The following is a 25,086-nucleotide window of genomic DNA, read 5'->3' as shown; positions in this document are numbered from 1 at the left end:
CAAGATGGCTGCCTTCCACAATGGTACAAAACTGGTCACTGTTACTCGATTTTGCACTATTTAGTAAAAGTAACTATTATCTTCATAAAGTGCAGACAAGAAAAATAGCAAGATAATTTCTCAAATGTATCAGTACACACTAAAGTGTTAGGTCAATAAATTTTTATATGAAATAAAAATATTCTACTTCATAACTAATTGCCAAACACAATCTTACCAGTACAATGTCATATACATGGCACAGAAAAGATCAATGAATTAACTAATAACATAGAGGAATTGAGAGAATCACAAACTATCAAATTAAACAATATAAGTCTAAAAAGATAATGTAAGGATGACAGATGTCATTTCCTTAATTATTCAGTCTCCTATGTTTTGACAAAGTAACAATCATAATACAAGTGCTCTTTAGTATTCAGATTAAAGTGGAAATGATTCATTTCGTAACAAAGCAAGGAAGAATAATATACTTTCCTAAAAGGAAAATTCAAAATTTAACCAAATTACTAGCTTCTATGAAACAAAAATGGCACTTACATTAGACATGTATTCAGACAGCAAGTCCTGCAGTGCCTGGCGCACGGCATTGCACTCTGCAACAATGCGCTCTCTCCTTTCATCTCTAGTGCATGAAGAATCAGCCATTAGGGCAGCTCCACTGATAATACTCTCCAGACGCTCTTCCAAAGAGGGACGAGTACGTACCTCATTGTATGTCAGAGGGTCAATAACAATGTGTTCCTAAGGGGAAAAACACACTGCAATTTCAATATAAAAATTCACTTCAATTCATTACTGCCAATTATAGCTGTAATATGACTAAGTTCTATTTATATAAAACTCAAGTGTCATCATTTTCTACATTCATCTTAACCACTCAACACTTTCTTTGGATGAACAGTTATCTTCTTTACATCATATTCATAAATTAAAGACCGTGTTAAATGCTATGGTACCTTATATATACAGGAGGAAAACTCCAAAATGACAGTGTGTGCTACTGACTGTGGTGTGGTATCATTACTTACCTTTTCCCTTCCTTAAATAATAAAAAAAGAGGGGAAAATGAAGGGGGTGGGAGGCTTGTCATGAGACTTTTCTAAATAAGTATTTTTCTTTTATTACAGCTTGTTCAGTAAATGGTAACATCATGAAGAATAGATAACAAAACCGAGTATGTTGCACCAACATTCTTAAGCTTAATAAGATTCAACAATCAATAGCCGTCACTTATAGCTGTCATAAATTCCGTATTTAATTGAATACACAATTATTCACCAATTTGATTAATTTAAGGTTATGTTATCCATATATCACACATTTGGATGTCTACAACAAAATCTTGATATTGACTGTTGGGCAACCAAGAAGAAAAGAACTGCATTTAATAACATAACCATGGGAAAGCGAATATGCAATATACTTTTCAGAATATGCTGCCCTTGCTGTTACTTCAAATGAGATGGCAGTTACATCAACTAATCTACAATGTTTCATATGAAACAACTGTTCTATTTGGAACCGAGCGAGGTGGCGCAGTGGTTAGCACACTGGACTCGCATTCGGGAGGACGACGGTTCAATCCCGTCTCCGGCCATCCTGATTTAGGTTTTCCGTGATTTCCCTAAATCGTTTCAGGCAAATGCCGGGATGGTTCCTTTGAAAGGGCACGGCCGATTTCCTTCCCCATCCTTCCCTCATCCGAGCTTGCGCTCCGTCTCTAATGACCTCGTTGTCGACGGGACGTTAAACACTAATATCCTCCTCCTTCTATTTGAAAAACTAATAACAGTACATGAAGAGTTCCAGTGAAAAATTAAGTGAACAACAGGTTGACGTTTATAAATAATGTAAATGTAAAAATTTGTAAACTGAACACAAAAACCAAAACCACATCAGTTAGAATCACCAAGAAATGATGGATCCTGAGCTGAGCATGTGATGCTAGAACATTCCAATTTTGGCACACATGAGAAAAGTAATTTTACAGAATATGAAGTTATATGCCAAAAATTACAACACTGGACTGCTATGCAATCTCCTCTCATGTTATAACAATAGAAATACAAATTCTGCAAGAAAATCATGTAAAAGCATGAATCACCAAGACAGAAAAGTGAAAACATGGGCCTGAGACACTGGTTCATAGTCACTGGAGAAGTGGTTTCAAGGATTTTACTTTCTAATTTCAATGTCAGTCAAATTAATCACTGAGGCAATTTTATATATTTTGTACACATTCGGCTGAAGTGGAAATGGCAACTTAATTAAGCAGACCTACGAACAAACACAAAACTATGTGCCACACTGTAACCATGGGACAGGCAGTTCATTAGATGCTGTAAAACTTGAAAAATAAACAGAAGTTTTGTGCGGCAATGTATGCATTTATAGGCAGTTTACACCAGCTATGCCCTAAAATAAACATATTAAATAATACAATTTTCTGTCATTTCAAAATAATCTTTTGATTGTCCACTGATTCAACAAAGAGCAAGCCAGAATATTTTTTCTTCCAACTTTTATTTCACACTAACTCTACATGCAGAGGAGAATATTATCTTGCTGACCAGGAGAGAGAATAGTATTACTGTACTAACTGTGGTCATTTAGATATGCTAATATACATCAACATTTAAAATATTAGCTATAAATAAACAAACTTATTTGGGAGAAATACGGACAAACAGAAACAAAAAAGAAGACTAGGTTTTAAGGTATCACCAACAATGAGCTCATTTGACATGCCTAAATGAATTGTATATAAAAAATGTCGATACACACTGAGGTGACAAAAGTCTTGAGATACATCCTAATATTGTGTTGGATGTCCTTTTGCCAGGCACAGTGCAGCAATTCGACATGGCACAGATTCAACACGTTGTTGGAAGTCCCCTGCAGAATTACTGAGCCATGCTGTCTCTATAGCTGTCCATAACTGGGAAAGTGTTACCATTCCAGGAGTTGTGCATGAACTGATCTCTCAATTACGGCCCACAAATGTTCGATGGGATTCACATTATGTGATCTGGATGGCCAATTCATTCACTCAAATTGTGCAGAACGTTCTTCAAATCTATCAACAACAACTGTGGCCTGGTGACAGTGCGAACCATCATCCATAAAAATTCCATACTCAACTGAGTACATGAATTCTACGAATGGCTGCAAACAACCATTTCCAATCAAAGATTGGTTCAGTTGCGTCAGAGTGCTATAGCCATTCCAAGTAAACACAGCCCACACCAATATCGATCCACCACCAGCTCGCACAGTGTCTTGTCTGCTACTCAGGTCTATGGCTCGTACGGCCTGCACCACATTTGAACCCTACCATCAGTTCTTACCAACTGAAATCAAGACTTAGTTTCCAGTTGCCTAGAGTCCAACTGATATGTCATGAGCCCAAGAGAGGCACTGCAGGCGATGTCCTGTTGTTTGCACAGGAACTCGCGTCTGACACCTGCTGCCATAGCCCATTAACACCAAATTTCACTACACCATCCTAATGCATACATTCGCCATATATTCCACTTAATTTCTGCGGTTACTTCATGCAGTGCTGCTTGTCTGTTAGTACTGCAACTGCATAGAATTGTTACGGCTCTTGGTCTTAAGTGGCTTTTGGCCACTGCATTGTCCGTTGTGAGAGAATGCCTGAAATTTGGTAATGTCGGCACACTCTTGACACTGTGGATCTCGGAATACTGAATTCCCCACTGATTTCTGAATTGGAACGTTTCATATGACTAGCCCCAACTACCATTCTGAGTGCGAAGTTTGTTAACTCCTGTTGTGCAGCCATAATCGTGTCAGGAACGTTTCCACATGAATCACCTGAGTATAAATGACAGCTTCACCAACGCACTGCCCTTTTATACCTTGTGTACACAATACTAATGCCATCTGTATATGTGCATATCGCTATCCCATGACTTTTGTCTTCTCAGTGTTAAAGCATAGGTAAAACTATGAGTCACAATGTAAATTACTTATGTGAAAGCACATTCTACCAAACACAAATATAATAGGACTGGCAGTAGCTAATACTGCTAGAAAGTACCCTGAAATATGGTCTACTCAGTGGCTTTTAGTGTATGTTTGTATATGCAGATATAAAAAATCTGTAATTAATTTTTTTCTCAGCTACATGAATCAATATGTCATAGAACATTTTATACAATATATTTTAAATACAGCATGTGAATCATCAACTCTACCAGAAACATCTGCAGTTGGATGGCCACCATAAGAGGATGCATGCAAAATGCAAGTAAAATGAAGTGCAATGTCTCATCAAAATACATACACTGACCATTCAGAACATTACGACCACTGACCTACTACTGATGTAAACCCGTCCAGGCGATAGCAGCATTACCTGGTGAGAAATGACTGCACACATGGTGCACGAAGTATCAATGAGCGTGCTGTTGTGTGTAGAATGGGAAAGGCATGCAATATTTCTGAGTGTGACCGAAGACAGATTGTAATGGCTCAGAGGCTCGACACAAGCATTTCAGAAACTGCACAACTTTTCAACTGTGTGAGAAGTGCTGTGGTGAATGTCTCCAACACATGGTGAAACCAAGGTAAAAGCACATCCAGACATCATGGGGTTGGACGACCAACCCTCATTATTGATGTCGAGGCTGAGCAGACTGGTAAAACAGGGCAGGTGGCAAACTGTGGCAGACCTAACATCAAACTTTAATGCTGGGCAGAGTACAAGTGTGTCAGAACACACAGTGCACCAGACACTCCTAATGATGAGCCTTCGCAGCCGACAACCCATGCATGTGCCAATGTTAACACCACAACACTGGCAACTACAACTGAAAAGGGCATGTGCCCATCAGCAGTGGATGTTGGGGCAGTGGCAAAGCACTGCATGATCTGATGAATCCTGGTACCTTCTTCATCATGTCGATGGGATGGTAAGAATTCATCATCTTCCAGGGAAAGAGCTCTTTGACATCTCTACTGTGGGCTGGAGACAAGCTGGCAGTAGCTCCATTATGCTCTGGGGAACATTCACAGGGGCATCCATGGATCCAATGGAGCTCGTGCAAGGCACCATGATGTGCAAGGAGTATTGCATACTGGTAGCAAACCACATACACTCCTTCATGATGATCATGTTCCCCAATGGCATTGTCGTTTTTCAACAAGATAGTGTGCCATGTCTCAAGGGCAGGAGTGTGATGGAGTGGTTAGAGGAATACAGTGGATAGTTCGAATTGATATGTTGGCCCCCAACTCAGCAAATCTGAACCCGATCAAATAAATCTGGGATGTGATTGAACATGTTATGTCTGCAGATATGGTGCCAACTCCCTCCAGCGACCTACCGACGCCTCATTGCTTCCATGCCGTGACACATCACCACTGTTATCCATGTCAAAGGAGGACGTACCAGCTATTAGGTAGGTGGTCATAATGTTCTGGCTAATCAGTGTACATGTCGTGATGTTTGGAACTTTCCCGGCGTACTCATTGTTCCATAAAAACACGGGAGAACTTCTACAGCTGTACTCACCTGAAGATGGCCAAAAGACTTTGTGCCGAAATATCGTGGCAAGATGTTACTGACTTACGGCAGTTCTCCCGTGTTTTTATGGAACAAGTGTACATGTCGCTTAACACCAGAACCACTGTATTATTTATACATCTACAATCACAACAGTGATCAAGTTGACAACTGTGGCACAGCTACCCCTTTTTACCTATTTTAACACATTGGTAATGGCAATATGAAATGCTGTTTATGAAAGGAACATTCAAACTAAAGGTTTATACATCATTTTAATTCGTAGTTATCAGTTTTTGTGACAGGACTGATTTTGGTATAAGCATTAAACAGTATGCAAAATTGTATTTTCTTTTACTCCTGATTGCTGAATGCAAACAATGCATCATTTTGGGACCAATTTCATTCATTTTCCACACACAGGTTACCAACTGGTGCCACATACATCAGTCACCTTGATTTTACCATTTTACACTTTGTGCTGCATTCTACATTTCTTACTAACTGGTTTGTCTCCAGTATTTGACTCACTGCTGATTACAGGAAATCCTGTTTGGCACCTATTTTTCACATGTTCATGTCCTAGTTCTTTATTGAAATGCTGCAAATACTGTTTGCGGGTGATAACTTTTCACATAACTGCTCTGTTAAAGAATCCAAGTATTTATTTGGCAGGTCGGGTTGACGGAGGAGATAGAGAAGATCCAAAGAAGAGCGGCGCGTTTCGTCACTGGGTTATTTGGTAACCGTGATAGCGTTACGGAGATGTTTAATAAACTCAAGTGGCAGACTCTGCAAGAGAGGCGCTCTGCATCGCGGTGTAGCTTGCTCGCCAGGTTTCGAGAGGGTGCGTTTCTGGATGAGGTATCGAATATATTGCTTCCCCCTACTTATACTTCCCGAGGAGATCACGAATGTAAAATTAGAGAGATTAGAGCGCGCACGGAGGCTTTCAGACAGTCGTTCTTCCCGCAAACCATACGCGACTGGAACAGGAAAGGGAGGTAATGACAGTGGCACGTAAAGTGCCCTCCGCCACACACCGTTGGGTGGCTTGCGGAGTATCGATGTAGATGTAGATGTAGATGTAGATGTAGATGAAAACCAATGTACTGTAAAACATCCTATCTGCAACACTGCTTTCACTTAATATTTTTTAGCCATGTGGTCCAATATACCACACTATATTTCACTTTACTATTGATTTCAAATCCTATTCATCATCTACATCTGAATGACAAACACTGGGAACAGCGCTTTTGAGACTCATATGTTGGTCATCAAATGAATCCCTGTACCTTTATTCTTCAATACTTTGGGCATGTGCAAAAATGTGAACCAATTTTCAGTTCACACTTTTCTTGTGCTTCTAAGGAATGGCGCCATAAGCTTCATGACAAGGTATACAGAAAGAGATTTTTTTGTCTCTGGTTTAAAGTTCACTTTTTGCCAAGTATCAAAATCCATGGAAGAGTGTGTCTACAACCACTGACAGTCAAAATCTGATGCCAAAAGTATCTGCTTTACTAGCCATGTACTGCATAAATCTGCATGTGGTCTTGGTGGGAGATAGCTGTCCATCAATTGTAACGTTCTACCCCAAACTAGAAAGGAATTTCAATAAAAAATTATAAACAATTTTAGATATATTACTATTACAAATAGTCACCAAAAAGTCACAACATGGTGAATTTTGATGTTTCTCTTCACATGTGACATTGGTCATGCTATCTGCTGTAAAAGATTTTGCTTATGTGCTCCTCCAACTGCCTTTAAGGTATCATCCAAAATCTCCCGTCCCGTCCCATCTTTCCCAAATTTTGAATGGTGGATATAACTGATACCTACCCCTCCTTCCCCCTCTTTCTCAGCTGAATAAAATGTCATTCCTTCCAGATCCAGAATGATATGCTCATTTTTATTGGTGAGTTTGTCTTTCTGCATAACTGTCACTTATGTAACTTCTCTAAGCACCATATAACTACATTCACTTGTTTCAGCACTATCTCAAATTTAATCATCACAACTAGTTTCTACTTGTCTTTCCATTTCACTACCCTCAGACTTTGCACTTGCTCTAAACTCAGAGCAGATGGTATAAACATTGTGTAATACCTTCTCTGACAACTTATAAGAAGTTCTCAATATCTGTGTAACAATATACACACAACCAGGCACTTTAGATATAGTAAGACACAATAATATATTGTAACACCACCTAACAGTCACGAGAAATGCAAGTGAGCTTTTTGCAGTACACGCACGTGACAATGCTGTGGGGTAAAAAAAAAACCACTGGTGCAGTACTACATACACCATCAGAAATACACTGAAGTACCAAAGAAACTGGTATGGGCATTCGTATTCAAATACATAGGCAGAATACAACACTAAGGTCAACAACGCCTATATAAGACAAGAAGTGTCTGGCGCAATTGTTACATTGGTTACTGCTGCTGCAATGGCAGGTTATCGAGATTTAAGTGAGCTTGAATTTGGTGTTATAGTCGGCACACGAGTGATGGGACACAGCATCTCTGAGGTAGCGATGAAGTGGGGATTTTCCCATATGACCATTTCATGAGTGTACCGTGAATATCAGGAATCCAGTAAAACATCAAATCACCGACTTCACTGCGGCCGGAATGAGATCCTGCAAGAACGGAACAAACAACGACTGAAGAGAATCGTTCGGACACACCATACATCCAGAGTTGCTACAGAGTAGCTCCAAGAACACCCTTGTGAGTTTAAACACTTCCACTGGTCAACAAACTCCCCAGACATGAACATTATTGAGCATATCTGGGACACCTTGCAACGTGCTGTTCATATCTGGGATGCCTTGCAACGTGCTGTTCAGAAGAGATCTCCACCCATTCTTACTCTTACTCTTACTGTTTTAGGGACAGCCCTGCAGGATTCATGGTGTCAGTTCCCCGCTGCACTACTTCAGACATTAGTCCATGCCATGCCACATCATGCCATGTCACATCATGTCGAGGCAGTTCTTCGTGCTCGTGGGGGCCCTACACAATATTAGGTAGGTGTACCAGTTTCTTTGGTTCTTCAACGTAAAAGCAACGAATATAGCTACAGTTCTGTAAATTCTACAATGTAATCTCTGATGACAATAAATAACACTCAAAAAATTTTGAAGTTTTATGAAAAAATATTATTGTTACTGGCAAACAAAATTTCAAAACAATCAGTGATTCCATGGTTCAAGCGTTACGTGAACATACTTGTAACACTCTCACATTGTTGACAGATAGTGTCGTCATTTCGTGAACGGTGCTGTAACATCCCATGTAGCCTTCATTCAATGCAAATTGTGTTTAAATGTGTACACAGCAGTAAAATCAAAGTTAGTCCATAATTTTGAAATGACTAGAAAAAGGTAATCTGGAACATACCCTAAAGACAAACTCCAAAAAGGCTGAGATTTGTTTGGAGGGTTGAAAGACAGTACTATCTGACCACAAAGGAGGTTGTTTTTGTGAACAGTCAAATTTTGGGGAGAGTTCAAAGATCTGATGATAGAACACAAATCCAAAAGTAGAGCTCAGAATGAAAAACTGTTGTTCAAAATCTGGACAAATATAAGCATGTACTGATCTCTATGTATGAGGTTAAGTCAATTATTATCCGCAAAGTAGTTATAAAATTTTACTGTAATCAAATAGGAAACTTACAAGAACATTCAATTCACTTGGTCCATCGTTGTACAAGCTTCCTGATGCCTTCATAAAATAAGGTTCTCAGTTGAGCTGTGAGGCTGGAATGCACCGTTTCTTTCACTGCTTCATCTGAGGCAAATTGATGGCCGCTTAATGCATGTTTGAGTGGACCAAACAAGTGATACTCAGAAGGGGCAAGATCGAGACTATATGGAGGATGATCCAGTACTTCAAATTTGAGTTTCTGGAGCGTTTCAGCAATGTGGGCAGCAGTATGCAGGTGGGCATGTCGTGCAACAACACAACACCTTTTGACAGCAATCCTCGACATTTACTTCAAATTGCAGGCTTTAGCCTGGCAATAACCATCTCACTGTAACATACACTGTTTATTATTGTGCCCCTTTCTCCATAATGTTCCAGTACAGGACATTGTGCATCCTAAAAAGCTGTAAGCATCAGTTTTCCTGCGGACGGGTTGGGTCTTGAACCTTTTCTTGCATGGCGAATTTTTGGATGTTTCCATTCCATAATCTGCCATTTACTCTCCAGCTCGTAATGATGGATCCATGTTTTGTCACCAGTTATGATCCTGTCCAAGAAGTTGTCCCTTCATTACCATAGTGATCCAAATGTTTTTTTGCAGATGTCCAAGTGCGTTTGTTTTTGCAAATGTGTGGTTGTTTTGGGATCTTGCACAAACTTTATGAAACCCAAGTCTGTTGTGGATGATTTCGTAGGCAGAACCATGACTAATTTGCAGACGATGTGCCATTTGGTCAATAGTTAATCGTCTGTCCAAGAGAATCATTTCATGTGAACGCTCAATGGTTTCTTCATTTGTGGTGGTAGATGGTCATCCAGCTGCTTCATCGTGCGTAACACTTGTGCGACCATCTCTGAATTTTTCAATCCATTTGTAAACACACTGTTGTGGCAAAACACTGTTTCCACACTGTACCGAAAATCTTCAATGAATTTCGGCCCAATACGCCTTCCGACCACAAAAAAACAGATCACTGAACAATGCTCTTCTTTGGTGCAAATAGACAGCGAAGCAGCCATGATTAACAGAACGGCAGCGATAACGAAACTAACCTAGCAGCTGGAAAATGGCAAAGATTTCACAACAAATAAACAAAGCATGCTTCACCAACGTAAAATGACAGTACTACCAAAATAAACAAAAATATAACTAAATTGCAGATAATAATTGATTTACTCTCATACATATTAATCAGCAGTCATAATGATAAAGTCATACAAATTAGGTCTCTGAAGGAGTACCCAGAATATCACTGATCGCATTCTTCATTTGTTAAATGTAATAAGAGGGTTGGAAACTAATAACTGCACTTTGTGATGCGCTGTGTAGTGCACACTGGTCAACGGACTTCATCTGTGCTGAATATCTACAATAGGGTTCAGCTGAATCTAATGGATGGAGAGAAAAGAATACAAACAGGTCGATCAAGGTGTTGTTTAAAAATGAAAGTCCTCACAGGTACACAAATTCAAAAACAAAATTTTTGTCAGTCTATTAATACAGGCAACTCTTTGATTTATTGCATTAAGTTCAAACGGTTTTAAAACTTGAAAATCTGCTGCAAATTGTCTGACCAAAAGAAAACAATAGCTGGAATAAAATGTTATGGAGAACAATTCAGATCAGAATTACAACAAATTATGAAAACTGTTCTTGTTAAAGCAAGACAGTAAAGAAGAAACGTGATGACACAACTTTTAAATATCTTCAACTAATGTCAACTACAGTCACAGGTGCAGTCTAAACTATAAAGTTAACCATGCAGTTAACATGTGAAATAAAATTATACCCCTGGAAACACACTTAAATTTTAGAAGCTCTCTATAACCTAATATGGATTTGGTTAGAAACTAAATCTAGTTTCTCTCTCTTTCTTAAATCCTGCAGAACACACACACAGTTATCTACAAATTCCTGTAATTACTCTACTTGCCTCAAATGTCTCAAATTACATTACCACACACACACACACACACACACACACACACACACACACACACACACTGCCGATCCTCCTTTTATTCGTTTTGTCTCTTTTCGTGTTACTTTGCTGTATATATACTATTTTACTATGTCAAAAGAACATGTTAACTGCAATGCAAACTCGCAAAATTGTTTTCCATTTGAAGACACATACAGATGATGTATGAGCATTTTTTTTTTTTCTTTCTCATGCCTCCCCCAAGTCCATATCAAGTTTCTTGAATGTTGTCCATCTGGAATCTCTTTCTTTCCCTTCTTCATCTTGGCACGTGCAGTGTTACAAATACTGATAGTAACATTAATGTCTATCTTGACTGAGTGATGCCAGATAGACATTTATAAATTTGTATTTCAAAGTATTTACATCTGTTTTATTTCAATATTTTCACACAATTTTGCTTCTTTTCAGTTTTATGTGGAGTTCACAAGATCATGCCAACATACTTTTCTATGGTCACAGTTTTCTTTTCCATCATCATAGTTCTGCACTTTTTGTCGATGGTCAGCAATCACGAGTGATTGTAATCTGCATTGTAAGTAGCCTCATTACACTCTACTTTAACAATTAGGAAAAGAGGAAGTCTAAAGCATTGTAATTAGTCCAGTCTGAATGCAAGGAGATATTTTGGGAAAAACATTAGAGAATTTGCAACCAATAGTTCAAATCTATAGAAGTAAAACAGATTAAATATGCAAGGATATTTCTTAAATTCAAAGTTATCATCACTGAACAAAAGTCATCTGTGATGCAGATGTCCAAGTGAAAATAATTAATCTTGAAACATTCTCCAGTTTTCTACATTGAATTTTTTCAATAACCAGACACTAAAAGCAAGAAAATTAATTAAAACAAAAAGGCAATAATACTATGATCTATTTGACATTATTAGTACCAAGAAGTAGTACATTAAGTTGTGTGGAGTTTCCTCACAGTCTAACAAAGTGATGATTTTTACTGTCAAAATTAATATATCAAAACACGAAGGCATGCTGCACACCATAAAACCTTCAGTTTGTTTGTCCAATTTCCCTCACATTTTATAACTTGACATCAGCATAACCATGGACCTTGCTACGGTGATGTGCCTGGCTTGCCTTAACAAAAAAGATAGCTGTACTGCAGGTATGCTCTGATCATACTTTACTGGTTATTAAATGCAAATTACAACTAAAACAACAGAGCCACTGCTGTCTGTGAGTGCTAAGGCCCAACCACGACTGAGGCAAGCAGTGACCTTTGCTGGGGGTACAAAAGAGGCATGGTGTGGGGATGGGGATGATTAGCAGAGAAGGGCTGGAAGAAGCCGCTAGTGCTGCCTGTGGAAATGTGCACACGGACGTGGTGGCGACAGGACAGTGAGCTACTAGCTGCAGCATCAAGAAGCTGTACCAGGAGCAGTGGGTGGAAAGGACGGGCAAAGGTGAGAGGATAGAAGTAAAGAACGGGAAAGGATTATGCAGGTGTGCTGATTGGACAGAAGGCATGTATGGGGCTGGAGGGGGAGCAGGGAAGGGGGAAGCGGAAAGGCAGGTGAAGGAGACACAGTAGCGAAAGCTGAAGGCAGGGATGTTATGGAAATGAAGGATATGTTGCAGAGAGAGCTCCCAACAGCACAATTCAGAACAGTTGGCGTTTGTGGGTATAATCCAGATGGTCATCTGGCCACCATCCTGAGCAATTTGGATCATTCCCACCAACACCAGCTTTTCTGAATTGCATAGGTGGGAGATCTTTGGGAGAACAAACCGTGACAAAAGCAGGATGTATGAGACAAGCTAAACACCCTCAGATTTCTGAAAAACTGTAATAATACCAACTTCAAAGAAGGCAGGTTCTGATGAGTGTGAGTATTACCAAACCATTATTTTAATAAGACACAGTTGCAAAATAGTAATGTGAATTACCTACTGAATGATGAAACAGTTGGTGTAAGCTAGGGGGAGATCGAATTGGATTCTGGAGGAATGTAGGAATGTACAAAGCAATACTGACTACAGCTTATCGTAAAAAATACATTGCTCCAAGTCAAATTCACATTTAAAGCATCTGTAGATTTAGAAAAAGTTTTTGACACTGCTGACTGAAATACACTCTTTGCAATTCGGAATATACCATGGGTAAAACACAAAATGCAGAACATTAGCTGCAACTTGCACAGAAGCAAATACCAACAAAGTAATGGAGTGTAATCAAATTAACTTTCATGATGCTGAGGGAATTCAATTAGGAAATGAGACACTAAAATAGCAGGTGAGTTTTGATACTTGGGCAGTAAAGTAACAGATTATGGCCAAAGCAAAGAGGGTATATAATGTAGTCTTCTAATGACAATAAAAGCCTTTCTGTGAAAAAAGTGGTAGTTCACATCAAATAAAAATTTACACTTAAGGAAGTATTCACCTCGCAGCAACCTTATTCAACACTGAAACAGAGAGGTCAAACAATAGAGGTTTTTGCATGTGATGCTAGAGGTGAGTGCTAAAGATTAGACATGTACATCAGATAACTAATGATAAGCTACTCAATAGTATTGGGGGAAAAAAGACTGTTGTGGTACAACTTGACTAAAGGAAAGGATAGGCTCATAGGACACACCTGTCATGGCGAGGAACACTTAATTTGGTACAATAGGGATGTGTGGAAGTAAAAATTGTACAGGAAGACCAATCTTGACAACAGTGAACAGGTCAAAGTAGAAGCAGACTGCAATAGTGACACAAAGATGAAGAGACTTGCATAGGATACACTTGCATAGAGAGCTGCTTAAAAGCAGTATTTGGACAGAAGACAAAAAAAAGAAATAACCAGTTTAAAAAGTCATATTAGCAAAGTACTGAGACAAATTATTTACAGAAGAATGGAAAAATCAGTAGAAGTCGACCTCCGGGAACATCAATTTGAGTTCCAGAAAATATGGGAATACGCACAGCAATACTGGCCTTGCAACTTATCTTAGAATAAATGCAAACCTACATTTATAGCATGTGTAAATTTAAAGCATGCTTTTGGCAACCCTGAGTGGAATACACTCTGTAATCTTGAATGTTGTAGGGATAAAATACAGGGAGCACAGGTTATCCACAACCTCAACCTGTACAGAAATCAGATCACAGTTAACAAGAGTCAAAGGACATGACCAGGAAGCAGTGGTTGAGAAGTGAGTGAGACAGGAGTATAGCATATCTCTCACGTTATTCAATCTGTACATTACGTAAACAGTAATGGATACCAAGGAGAAATTTGAAGTGGTAAACAAAGATCAGGAAGAAGAAATAAAAAGACAGATGTTTGTCGATGACTTTATAGCTCTGTTTGACATAGAGGACTGGGAAGAGCAGTTGAATGGAATGGATAGTGTCTATAAAAGACATTATAAGATGAGTGTCAACAGAAGCAAAACGAGAATAATAAAATGTAGTTGAATTAAATCAGGTGATGCTGCAGGAATTAGATTAGGAAACAAGACACTAAAATGTCATACACGAGTTTTGTTATTTGGACAGTAAAACAATTGATGATGGCCAAAGTAGAAAGGATACAAAATTCAAACTAACACGAGCAAGGAAAGAATATCTGAAAAACATAAATTTGTTCAAATTGAATATAAATTTAAATATTAGAAAGTGTTTTCTGGCAGTATTTGTCTACAGTGTAGCCTTGTAAGGAATTGAAACATGGAGAATAATCAATGCAGACGAGAAGAGAAGCTTTTGAAATGTGGTATTACAGAAGTAGGCTGAATATTAGATCGACAGATTGAATAACTAATGAGGAAGTATAAAATCAAGTTGGGGGGAAAATTTTTTTTGACACAACTTGACTAAAAGAAGAGATCAGTTGGCACAACACACCCTTGGGGAAGAAGGAATTGTTAGTTTGGTAACAGAGGGAAATGTGAGGGGTAAAGATTGTAAGGTGAGACCACTGGATGAATACAGTATGCAGCTTCAAATGGATGTACACTACAATGACAAAAGTCATGGAATGCCTTCCAATATCGCATCAGACCACCTCTCGCACAGTTTAGTGAAGCAACTCGACATGGCATGGACTCAACAAGTTGTCGGAAGTCCCCTGCGGAGATGACAGCTCCACCACCACACCACCCTTTTATACCATGTGTACACAATACTACCAACATCTTTATACATGCATACTTCTATCCCATGACTTTTGTCACTTCAGAGTAGGTTGCAACAGTCATTTTGAGAAGCAGAGGCTTGTACAGGATTCAGTAATGTGGAAAGCTGCATCAAACCAACCTTCAGACTGAAGAGCACAACAACAACAACAACAACAACAACATGGGAACTGATTAGTGCCCACAAAATAGACCCAGTGCTGAGCAGCAGACCAGACTGTAGGAAAGTCCATTCAATTTGAAAGTGTCAGAGCACAACAGTGGTAGTACATGTGTCATTGCATTTGTGTGTTTGTTAACTGAAAAGAAGGAATTTGTATAAGATCCAAGCAATTTTATCTATAACTCCTCTATATAGTGAGTTGTTACTTATATTCATATATGTATTACAGTTGCCTGAGATTTTCTATTAATGCACACAACTTTTATGTACCATATTCATATTTAGTAAATAACTGTTAATCTGAGCAACGACACTGCCTCTTTATTTCTTCTTCCACTGTGCCAAGTTACCCGAACTTACTGTTTGTGAAGGTCTCTATTTCAACGCAAATTGTCATAGTTTCCTTACTGACTCTTTAATATTATGTTCTACCTGCTCTCTTTTCTCTGTGCCTTTACCGAGATTAAACAACCATAAAATACTTAATCAACCTTTCAATAGTGTTTTCTAGCAATTCAACGTAGTCTCTTCTATTTAAAAGCATACAAACAGAATATGAAAAATAAATACTAATGGAAATATGATAAGAACACAAACACATTAATTTTAATGTATCTCAGGATAATTTTAAAGTATCTCAGGAAGAACACCATATCACCAGTAACCATAAATTATGTTTAATAACCATAAATTATGTTTAATAAGAGATAAACATTAAAACACCAATAACAGTCCTTAGCATATTATACAGTACAGGTAACATCGAACTTGTTACCAATGAAATAGTGAATGAATAGGAACAAACATTCATCAAACGTAACAAATGTAGATAGAATACACTCCCTAGCGTGTAAATGATAACTAATGCAAATTCATAAACAAACAAACAAAGAAACAAACAGGTACGTACATCAAAATCATCAAGTGCTGCAGCTAGTTCACCTGGGCCATCATACGGGTTCTGGGGCACAGAAGGCCCCTTGCCTTGTGCCACATCAGATATTGTGTTGACTGCTTCACAAACTTGTTTGAACACGTAGTCACGATTTGCTTTTGCTGCTGCAAGCTCAGGGTGACGTACATATACCTGCAGATTTTTGAGTTATATGGATATAGTTCAAGCCACTACAGCATCTACATTTAACAGTCTAGCCTAATCAACTATGCTAAAAATAAGCAATACTTAGCTATTTACTCTGACAGTCATCATTAAATAGGCTAATGAACAACTTTCTTTTTTATGCTTAGTACAAAGTTTAAAACAAAAGAAAGATGTCATTGTTTGTCTGAACCAATTTCCATAAATTAAGTTCATAATCACCCTTGTAACCAAACTTGTTTCTGGTGGTTACACCTTAGAGGCTTTAAATGTAGCACAGCCAATGGGTAGATGCAACATTCTAATAAGTACAAGAAACCAGAAAAAATGAGAGGATACTTACTGTAGGCAATGCTTCCAGTTCCTTCACTTTATGATTCAAAATACCTTATCTTTGCCACTGCGTGTTTGAAACCCCCATGCTTCAATTACTCATATTTTGAGGTAGTGGTGGAGGTTGTTAAATCTAAAAGGGAATGGGAGGACTATGCCAGCATGAAGTATCAGTGGGATGCCAAATTAATATACTCACCACGTAGTTCGAGAAGTTATGAAGTTTAGTGTGGAAGTACTCTACATTAAACAATGATTCGCATTGTAGAACAGTAAATTACTTAATACTTTTTGTATGACAATAATGTATGCCCATTCAATAATTTATTCAGATCATTATTTCAACCTTTGCTGAGATATTGAATAGTTGTGGTGGTCAGAGCTACCACTGTGAAGTGAAGTATAGTGTAATACACACAGAAGATTGGTGATATTTTCAATTATTATCGAACTTTATGCAATTCATCATATTTTTATGCAATGTGTTCCATGTTTCAATCCTTAATGCATTCCGTAAGTCTGAATATAGTGACTGTTTTCAGATAGAGTAAATGTATTCACTTCACTCCACAGAAAGAGAGGCAGAATATCAACTCTTTTCATACACTGTCAATATAGTCAGCGAGATATTACTCTTATGGAAGTGATTTCAAAGACCACAGTTCAAAATATAAGCATCAAACTAAAACAAATGATGAAAGACTCAAAACACAGCAGAAAGGAAAGTGCAGTTGAAGTCTCATGACATCCCATAGAACAGACAGAAAATTAAGACAAATGGTAGTGGAAAACTGAAAAGAACAGATACAAGTGATTAAGAACACGCTGGAGTGCCTATACTACCCATACTGTGGGGCAAAGATTCAATGAAATGGGGCTACAATGCCACCGTGCTGCCAAGAGACAGAAACTTAACCCAGTGATGAAACAAAAATGACTAGAATGGGACAAAAAGTACAAAAACTGGACCATGGATGACTGGAATGAGATAAATAAATGATCTCATCATCCTGCTCCTTCTTTTATAATAACAGACACTTCCAATTGTGACATGTAAATTCTTTTCAGGTCCATTTTTCTGATGAAACAAGTATTCAAATTCTGCAAGACAAAACAGAATTTGTAAGGTGCAGGAGGCATGAAACATTCCACAAAGATTGCACAGCTCGATGAGTCAAGCATCCTCTTTCAGTGACGGTATGATTTGTGGTAAGTAGCAAAGGAAATGGACACATTTATATTGTGAAAGAGAGGACTTGTCAAGTTCAGTACTGGAAATCCTATTTCTTCCCTAGGTGAAAAACTGGTTTCCCAACAACAATTACATCTTTATGCACAATTCTGCACCACGCCACAGTGCAAAATCTGTTACAAAATATTTAAATGAGACTGGAATTCATGTTTTGAACTGGCCAGAGAACTTCACAGACATGAACCCAATTGAAAATGTCTGGCAAGGACTGAAGAGGGAAATTGCAAAGGGAGATATACCCACGAGTAACATCAGGATGACAGAAAAACTTGTCAGACCATGGCACAGAATACTTTAACTCCATAATATGTCGAAGAAATGCATTATGAGCATTCCAAGGAGAATTAAAGATTTGATGGCTGATAAAGGAGAACATACCAAATACTGAACACTCTGTTCATCTTCATGATCTTCAGTAAAATTGTGTGTGTGTGTGTGTGTGTGTGTGTGTGTGTGTGTGTGTGTGTGTGTGTGTGTTTCTTCTTCTTTAAAATAGTTTAATGAAATATTTGTTAGACATGAAACTTAAGTTCATAAACATAATAAAATTGCTGTGTCCATTCAGTGAGTAAATCATTTGGCACATCACTGTATGTCTGGTGAGATGTGTTTCCCTTCCACACACATATGCCACTGACATCCATGCATAAAATATTCATTCAATAATTAAAGACACATATTGGTCTGGGGGAAAAACTGGTAGTAGGGCAAGTTTGGTACTTCTATGGCTTTAAATTGGCATCACTGGGATGAGCCCTGATTAGCTGATGTATCAACATTGTTTTGTTTATAACCTCAAAAATACATTTCAAGATGGCGAGTCCACTTGAAATATCCACACTAGTTGAACAACATTCAGTTATTCGTTTTTTGCTTGCTGATGGCAAGAAACCAGAGAATATATACTGTAGAATGTCTAAAGTTCATGGTGAAGGTTGTATGAATTGTGCAAATTTTTACAAGTTGGTACAGCAGTTCAAAAACTGTTGCAACTCAGTGATTGCCAAACACTATTCTGGTTGACCAGTTGCAGTTTCAACTCCCTCACTTGAAAGTCGAATCGATTACATAATTCGTGTCAACCGCCGTGTGACTATGGAAATGATAGTTGATAAGGTTCAAGTTAGTACTGGTACAGTTCATAACATTATCTGTAACAAGCTGAAGTGCCGCAAAACATGTGTGAGACGGATCCCAAAGGAGTTGACACACCTACACAAGGAAACAAGGTTGAGTGTGTGCACAGAGCTACAGGAATGTTATAAAAGAGAAAGTGTGCACTTCCTCAACAAAGTTTTTTAACTTGTGATGAAACTTGGGTTCATTATTATGAGCCAGAATCAAAAAGACAAAGCACACCACCTCACCTGTCATGAAAAAATTCAGAACTCACACATCAGCAGGAAAAGTCATGTTGACGTGTTTTGGGATGCTGAAGGTCCAGTTTTTTTATGATCACCTCAAAAAGCAACATACAACGAACAGCCAATACTACTCGGATTGCTTTTAAACAAGGTGAAAGCAGCCATGAGAGACAGATGTTGTGGAACTCAGAGGAGAGGTGTGGTTCTCCAGCAAGACAACGCACATCCTCGTATTGCTCAACTAACCATGAAACCATCAACAAAATGGGCTGGGAAGTACTGCCTCATCACCCTTACAGTCCTGATTTAGCACCTAGTGATTTCCATTCGTTTCGTGCACTGAAGGATGCATTATGTGGGAAGACGTTCCAGGACAACAAGGACATGAAAAAGTTTGTAGGAAATTTGTTCAAAGATAAAGAGTTCTTTACAGCCGGAATAAGAAAGCTTGTAACCCATTGGAACAAGTGCATAAATATTTAAGGGGATTATGTTGAAAAGTAGAAAAAGTATTGTTTTGTAAAAATAAACACTTTTTTCTCCAGACCAATTTGTCTCATTAATTATTGAATTACCCTTGTATATAGAGGGGAATGGATAGGTTAAAGTTAGATATAGTGGGAATTAGTGAAGTTCGGTGGCAGGAGGAACAAGACTTCTGGTCAGGTGAATACAGGGTTATAAATACAAAATCAAATAGGGGTAATGCAGGAGTAGGTTTAATAATGAATAAAAAATAGGAGTGTGGGTAAGCTACTACAAACAGCATAGTGAACACGTTATTGTGGCCAAGATAGATACAAAGCCCACGTCTACCACAGTAGTACAAGTTTATATGCCAACTAGCTCCGCAGATGACGAAGAAATTGATGAAATGTATGATGAGATAAAAGAAATTATTCAGATAGTGAAGGGAGACCAAAATTTAGTAGTCATGGGTGACTGGAATTCGATAGTAGGAAAAGGAAGAGAAGGAAACGTAGTAGGTGAATATCGAATGGGAGTAAGGAATGAAAGAGGAAGATGTCTGGTAGAATTTTGCACAGAGCATAGCTTTATCATGGCTAACACTTGTTTCAAGAATCATAAAAGAAAGTTGTATACATGAAAGAAGCCCAGAGATACTGGAAGGTCTCAGATAGATTATATAATGGTAAGACAGAGATTTGGGAACCAGGTTTTAAATTGTAAGACATTTCCAGGGGCAGATGCGGACTCTGACCACAATCTATTGGTTATGAACTGTAGATTAAAACTGAAGAAACTGCAAAAGGTGGGAATTTGAGGAGATGGGACCTGGATAAACTGAAAGAACCAGAGGTTGTAGAGAGTTTCAGGGAGAGCATTAGGGAACGATTGACAACAACGGGGGAAAGAAATACAGTAGGAGAAGAATGGGTAGCTTTGAGAGACGAGATAGTGAAGGCAGCAGAGGATCAAGTAGGTAAAAAGACAACGGCTAATAGAAATCCTTGGGTAACAGAAGAGATGTTGAATTTAATGGATGAATGGAGAAAATATAAAAATGCAGTAAAAGAAGCCCGTCTCAAAAATGAGATCGACAGGAAGTGCAAAATGGCTAAGCATGGATGGCTAGAGGACAAATGTAAGGATGTAGAGGCACATATCACTAGGGGTAAGATAGATACTGCCTACAGAAAAATTAAGAGAGACCTTTGGAGAAAAAGAGAACCACTTGCATGAACATCAAGAGCTCAGATGGAAACCCAATTCTAAGCAAAGAAGGGAAAGCAGAAAATTTGGGTGCATAGATCCTGAGAAATCAGTACCCAGAACAACCACCTCTGTCCATAATAACGGCCTTGATACACCTGGGCATTGAGTCAAACAGAGCTTAGATGGCATGTACAGGCACAGCTGCCCATACAGCTTTAGCACGATACCACAGTTCATCAACAGTAGTGACGAGCCAGTTGCTCAGCCACCACTGACCAGCTGTTTTCAATTGCTGAGTGATCTGGAGAATGTGCTGGCCAGGGCAGCAGTCGAAAATTTTCTGTATCCAGAAAGGCCCGTACAGAACCTGCAACATGAGGTCGTGCATTATCCTGCTGAAATGTAGGGTTTCGCAGGGATCAAATGAAGGGTAGAGCCACGGGTCGTAACACATCTGAAATGTAGCATCCACTGTTCAAAGTGCCGTCAGTGCGAACAAGAGGTGACCCAGACGTGTAACCAATGGCACCCCATACCATCACGCCGGGTGATACACCAGTACGGCGATGACAGATACACGCTTCCAATGTGCGTTCACCGCGATGTTGCCAAACACGGATGCGACCATAATGATGCTGTAAACAGAACCTGGATTCATCCAAAAAAATGATGTTTTGCCATTTGTGCACGCAGGTTTATCGTTGAGTACACCATTGCAGGCACTCCTGTCTGTGATGCAGTATCAAGGGTAACCGCAGCTATGGTCTCCGAGCTAATAGTCCATGCTGCTGCAAACGTCATCTAACTGTTTGTGCAGATGGTTGTTGTCTTGCAAACGTCCTCATCTGTTGACTCAGGGATGGCTGCACGATCCGTTACAGCCATGCGGATGAGATGCCTGTCATCTCGACTGCTAGTGATACAATGGCCGTTGGGATCCAGCACGGCATCCCGTATTACTCTCCTGAACCCACCGATTTCATATTCTGCTAACAGTCATTGGATCTCGACCAACGCGAGCAGCAATGCCGTGATATGATAAACCACAATCGCGATAGGCTAGAATCCAACCTTTATAAAAGTCTGAAACGTGATGGTACGCGTTTCTCCTCCTTACACTAGGCATCACAACAAGGTTTCATCTGCTGTTTGTGTATGAGAAATCAGTTGGAAACTTTCCTCGTGTCAGCACGTTGTAGGTGTCGCCACCGACGCCAACCTAGTGTGAATGCTCTGAAAAGCTAATCATTTGCATATCACAGCATCTTCTTCCTGTCAGTTAAATTTCGTGTCTGTAGCACATCATCTTCATGGTGTAGCAATTTTAATGGCCAGTAGTGTAATAATTCCAATCCCAAAGAAAGCAGGTGTTGACAGATGTGAAAATTAGCAAACTATCAGTTTAATAAGCCATGGCTGCAAAATACTAACACGAATTCTTTACAGACAAATGGAAAAACTGGTAGAAGCCAACCTCGGGGAAGATCAGTTTGGATTCCATAGAAATGTTGGAACACATGAGGCAATACTGGCCCTATGACTTATCTTGGAAAGATTAAGGAAAGGCAAACATACGTTTCTAGTATTTGTAGACTTAGAGAAAGCTTTTGACAATGTTGACTGAAATACTCTCTTTCAAATTCTGAAGATGGCAGGGGTAAAATACAGGGAGTGAAAGGCTATTTACAATTTGTACAGAAACCAGATGGCAGTTGTAAGAGTAGAGGGGCATGAAAGGGAAGCAGTGGTTGGGAAGGGAGTGAGACAGGGTTGTAGACTCTCCCCGATTTTATTCAATATGTATACTGAGCAAGCAGTAAAGGAAACAAAAGAAAAATTCGGAGTAGGAATTAAAATCCATGGAGAAGAAATAAAAACTTTGAGGTTCGCCGATGACATTGTAATTCTGTCAGAGACAGCAAAGGACCTGGAAGAGCAGCTGAACGGAATGGACAATGTCTTGAAAGGATATAAGATGAACATCAACAAAAGCAAAACGAGGATAATGGAATCTATCCAAATTGAATCGGCTGATGCTGCGGGAATTAGATTAGGAAATGAGACGCTTAAAGTAGTAAATGAGTTTTGCTATTTGGGGAGCAAAATAACAGATGATGGTCGAAGTAGAGAGGATATAAAATGTAGACTGGCAGTGGCAAGGAAAGAGTTTCTGAAGAAGAGAAATTTGTTAACATCGAGTATACATTTAAGTGTCAGGAAGTCGTTTCCGAAAGTATTTGTATGGAGTGTAGCTATGTATGGAAGTGAAACATGGACGATAAATGGTTTGGACAAGAAGAGAATAGAAGCTTTCGAAATGTAGTGCTACAGAAGAATGCTGAAGATTAGATGGGTAGATCACATAACTAACGAGGAGGTATTGAATAGAATTGAGGAGAAGGGGAGTTTGTGGCACAACTTGACTAGAAGAAGGGATCGGTTGGTAGGGCATATTCTGAGGCATCAAGGGATCACCAATTTAGTATTGGAGGGCACCGTTGAGGGTAAAACTCGTAGAGGGAGACCAAGAGATGAATACACTAAGCAGATTGAGAAGGATGTGGGTTGCAGTAAGTACTGGGAGATGAAGAAGCTTGCACAGGGTAAGGTAGCACGGAGAGCTGCATCAAATCAGTCTCTGGACTGAAGACAACAACAACAACAACAACAACAGAGGAATGAACATAAAACTGTACGATACATACAAATGGAAAGGGCAAGAAAGTTAGCATACAGATTTCAGGGGTAGAAGGTAGTACTATGCATCGGTTCATATGCACAGCATACATGAGGGCCTATTGAAGTTAAAAGTACCAGCGAAAGGCACACCTGTGTTTTCACTCCCTAAATGGCTTTAGATTTTAGTGTAGCATGCATTCCCTCCTAAGAAATGTAAAACAGTGGGCAGCTGTAGGTGTTCTTGCCATTTCAGTTTATGTTGTAGAGCAGTTAGGATGACACATTCTTTGAGTATATGAAGCTCTGTAAAAGGTGCTCCACAAGCGTACTTTGCGAGGAGGTGCGTGACCAATGTGCAAGCAGTTTAGAACCACAGCTGCTTTGTGAGAGGCCATGCCAGGAGTGAAGTTCGCCACTCTTCAGTGGTCTTGTTTATCTATTGGAGTTTTTTCAAATGTGCAGTATTTTGCCATCCTATGTTCCCTACCTCAGATAAGTGTCTTGAGATGGGATCAAACATCACTGTCTGAGGTTCACAGTTGTAATGTTTCCACTGTTGTTGCATCCTTGGAAAGTCTGCCACCAAGTTGATTACCTAGGACACCCATGTGACCGTGTCCATAGAAAAGTTATGGAGATTTTTGTTCTGTAGAGATTATATAGCAGGTTGTGAATGTTCGAGACCAGCAGATTTCGTGTATAGCAATGGTCTATTACTCACAGTCCAATCAAGGACACACATATATGAGGTTTGGGTGAATTCCGATACGTTGAAGAGCTCGAAATATGGCTGTTACTTATGCAATAAATGTACTGCACATACTCAGTACAGAGTATTGCTCCTCCACAGCCATTGGCATAGTCAACACATTCATTGAACTTAGAGAAACTTGTATATATGATTTAATTGTGTGGATAATCATGATATATAGAGTTAATCATCTGCTGTCAGTGGTGGAATCTATAGTTCCCTTGGTGTAACAGTGCATGTCCATCCATATCACTGGCCTAGGGACATACCAAGGAAAATCAAAGATGTGTTCTTGCATAAAAAGCAAGTGAGGAGCGTTTGAGTTCTCTACATAGATCTTCAAGGCATACCTCAGCTAGTATACATGTTCAGAGGTGTTTCATA

At 39.1% G+C, this 25,086-nt stretch overlaps 1 protein-coding gene across 2 annotated transcripts in view; it reads right to left on the bottom strand.

Moving 5' to 3' along the window:
• The window catches only part of LOC124794690 (catenin alpha), a 151,946-nt gene that overhangs the window by 90,113 nt on the left and 36,747 nt on the right, over positions 1-25,086 (bottom strand). For both annotated transcript variants that reach the window (XM_047258244.1, XM_047258245.1), the window contains exons 5-6: positions 16,458-16,634; positions 541-744 (exon numbers count right to left, since the gene is read on the bottom strand). In XM_047258244.1, the coding sequence (XP_047114200.1) occupies positions 541-744; positions 16,458-16,634 (381 nt within the window). The remainder of the gene's footprint in view (positions 1-540; positions 745-16,457; positions 16,635-25,086) is intronic.

The sequence above is a fragment of the Schistocerca piceifrons genome, chromosome 4 (genome assembly GCF_021461385.2).
Source record: "Schistocerca piceifrons isolate TAMUIC-IGC-003096 chromosome 4, iqSchPice1.1, whole genome shotgun sequence".
NCBI lineage: Eukaryota > Metazoa > Arthropoda > Insecta > Orthoptera > Acrididae > Schistocerca > Schistocerca piceifrons.
The sequence above is the reverse complement of the archived record's forward strand: the minus strand, read 5'-3'. Positions and strand labels throughout refer to the sequence as shown.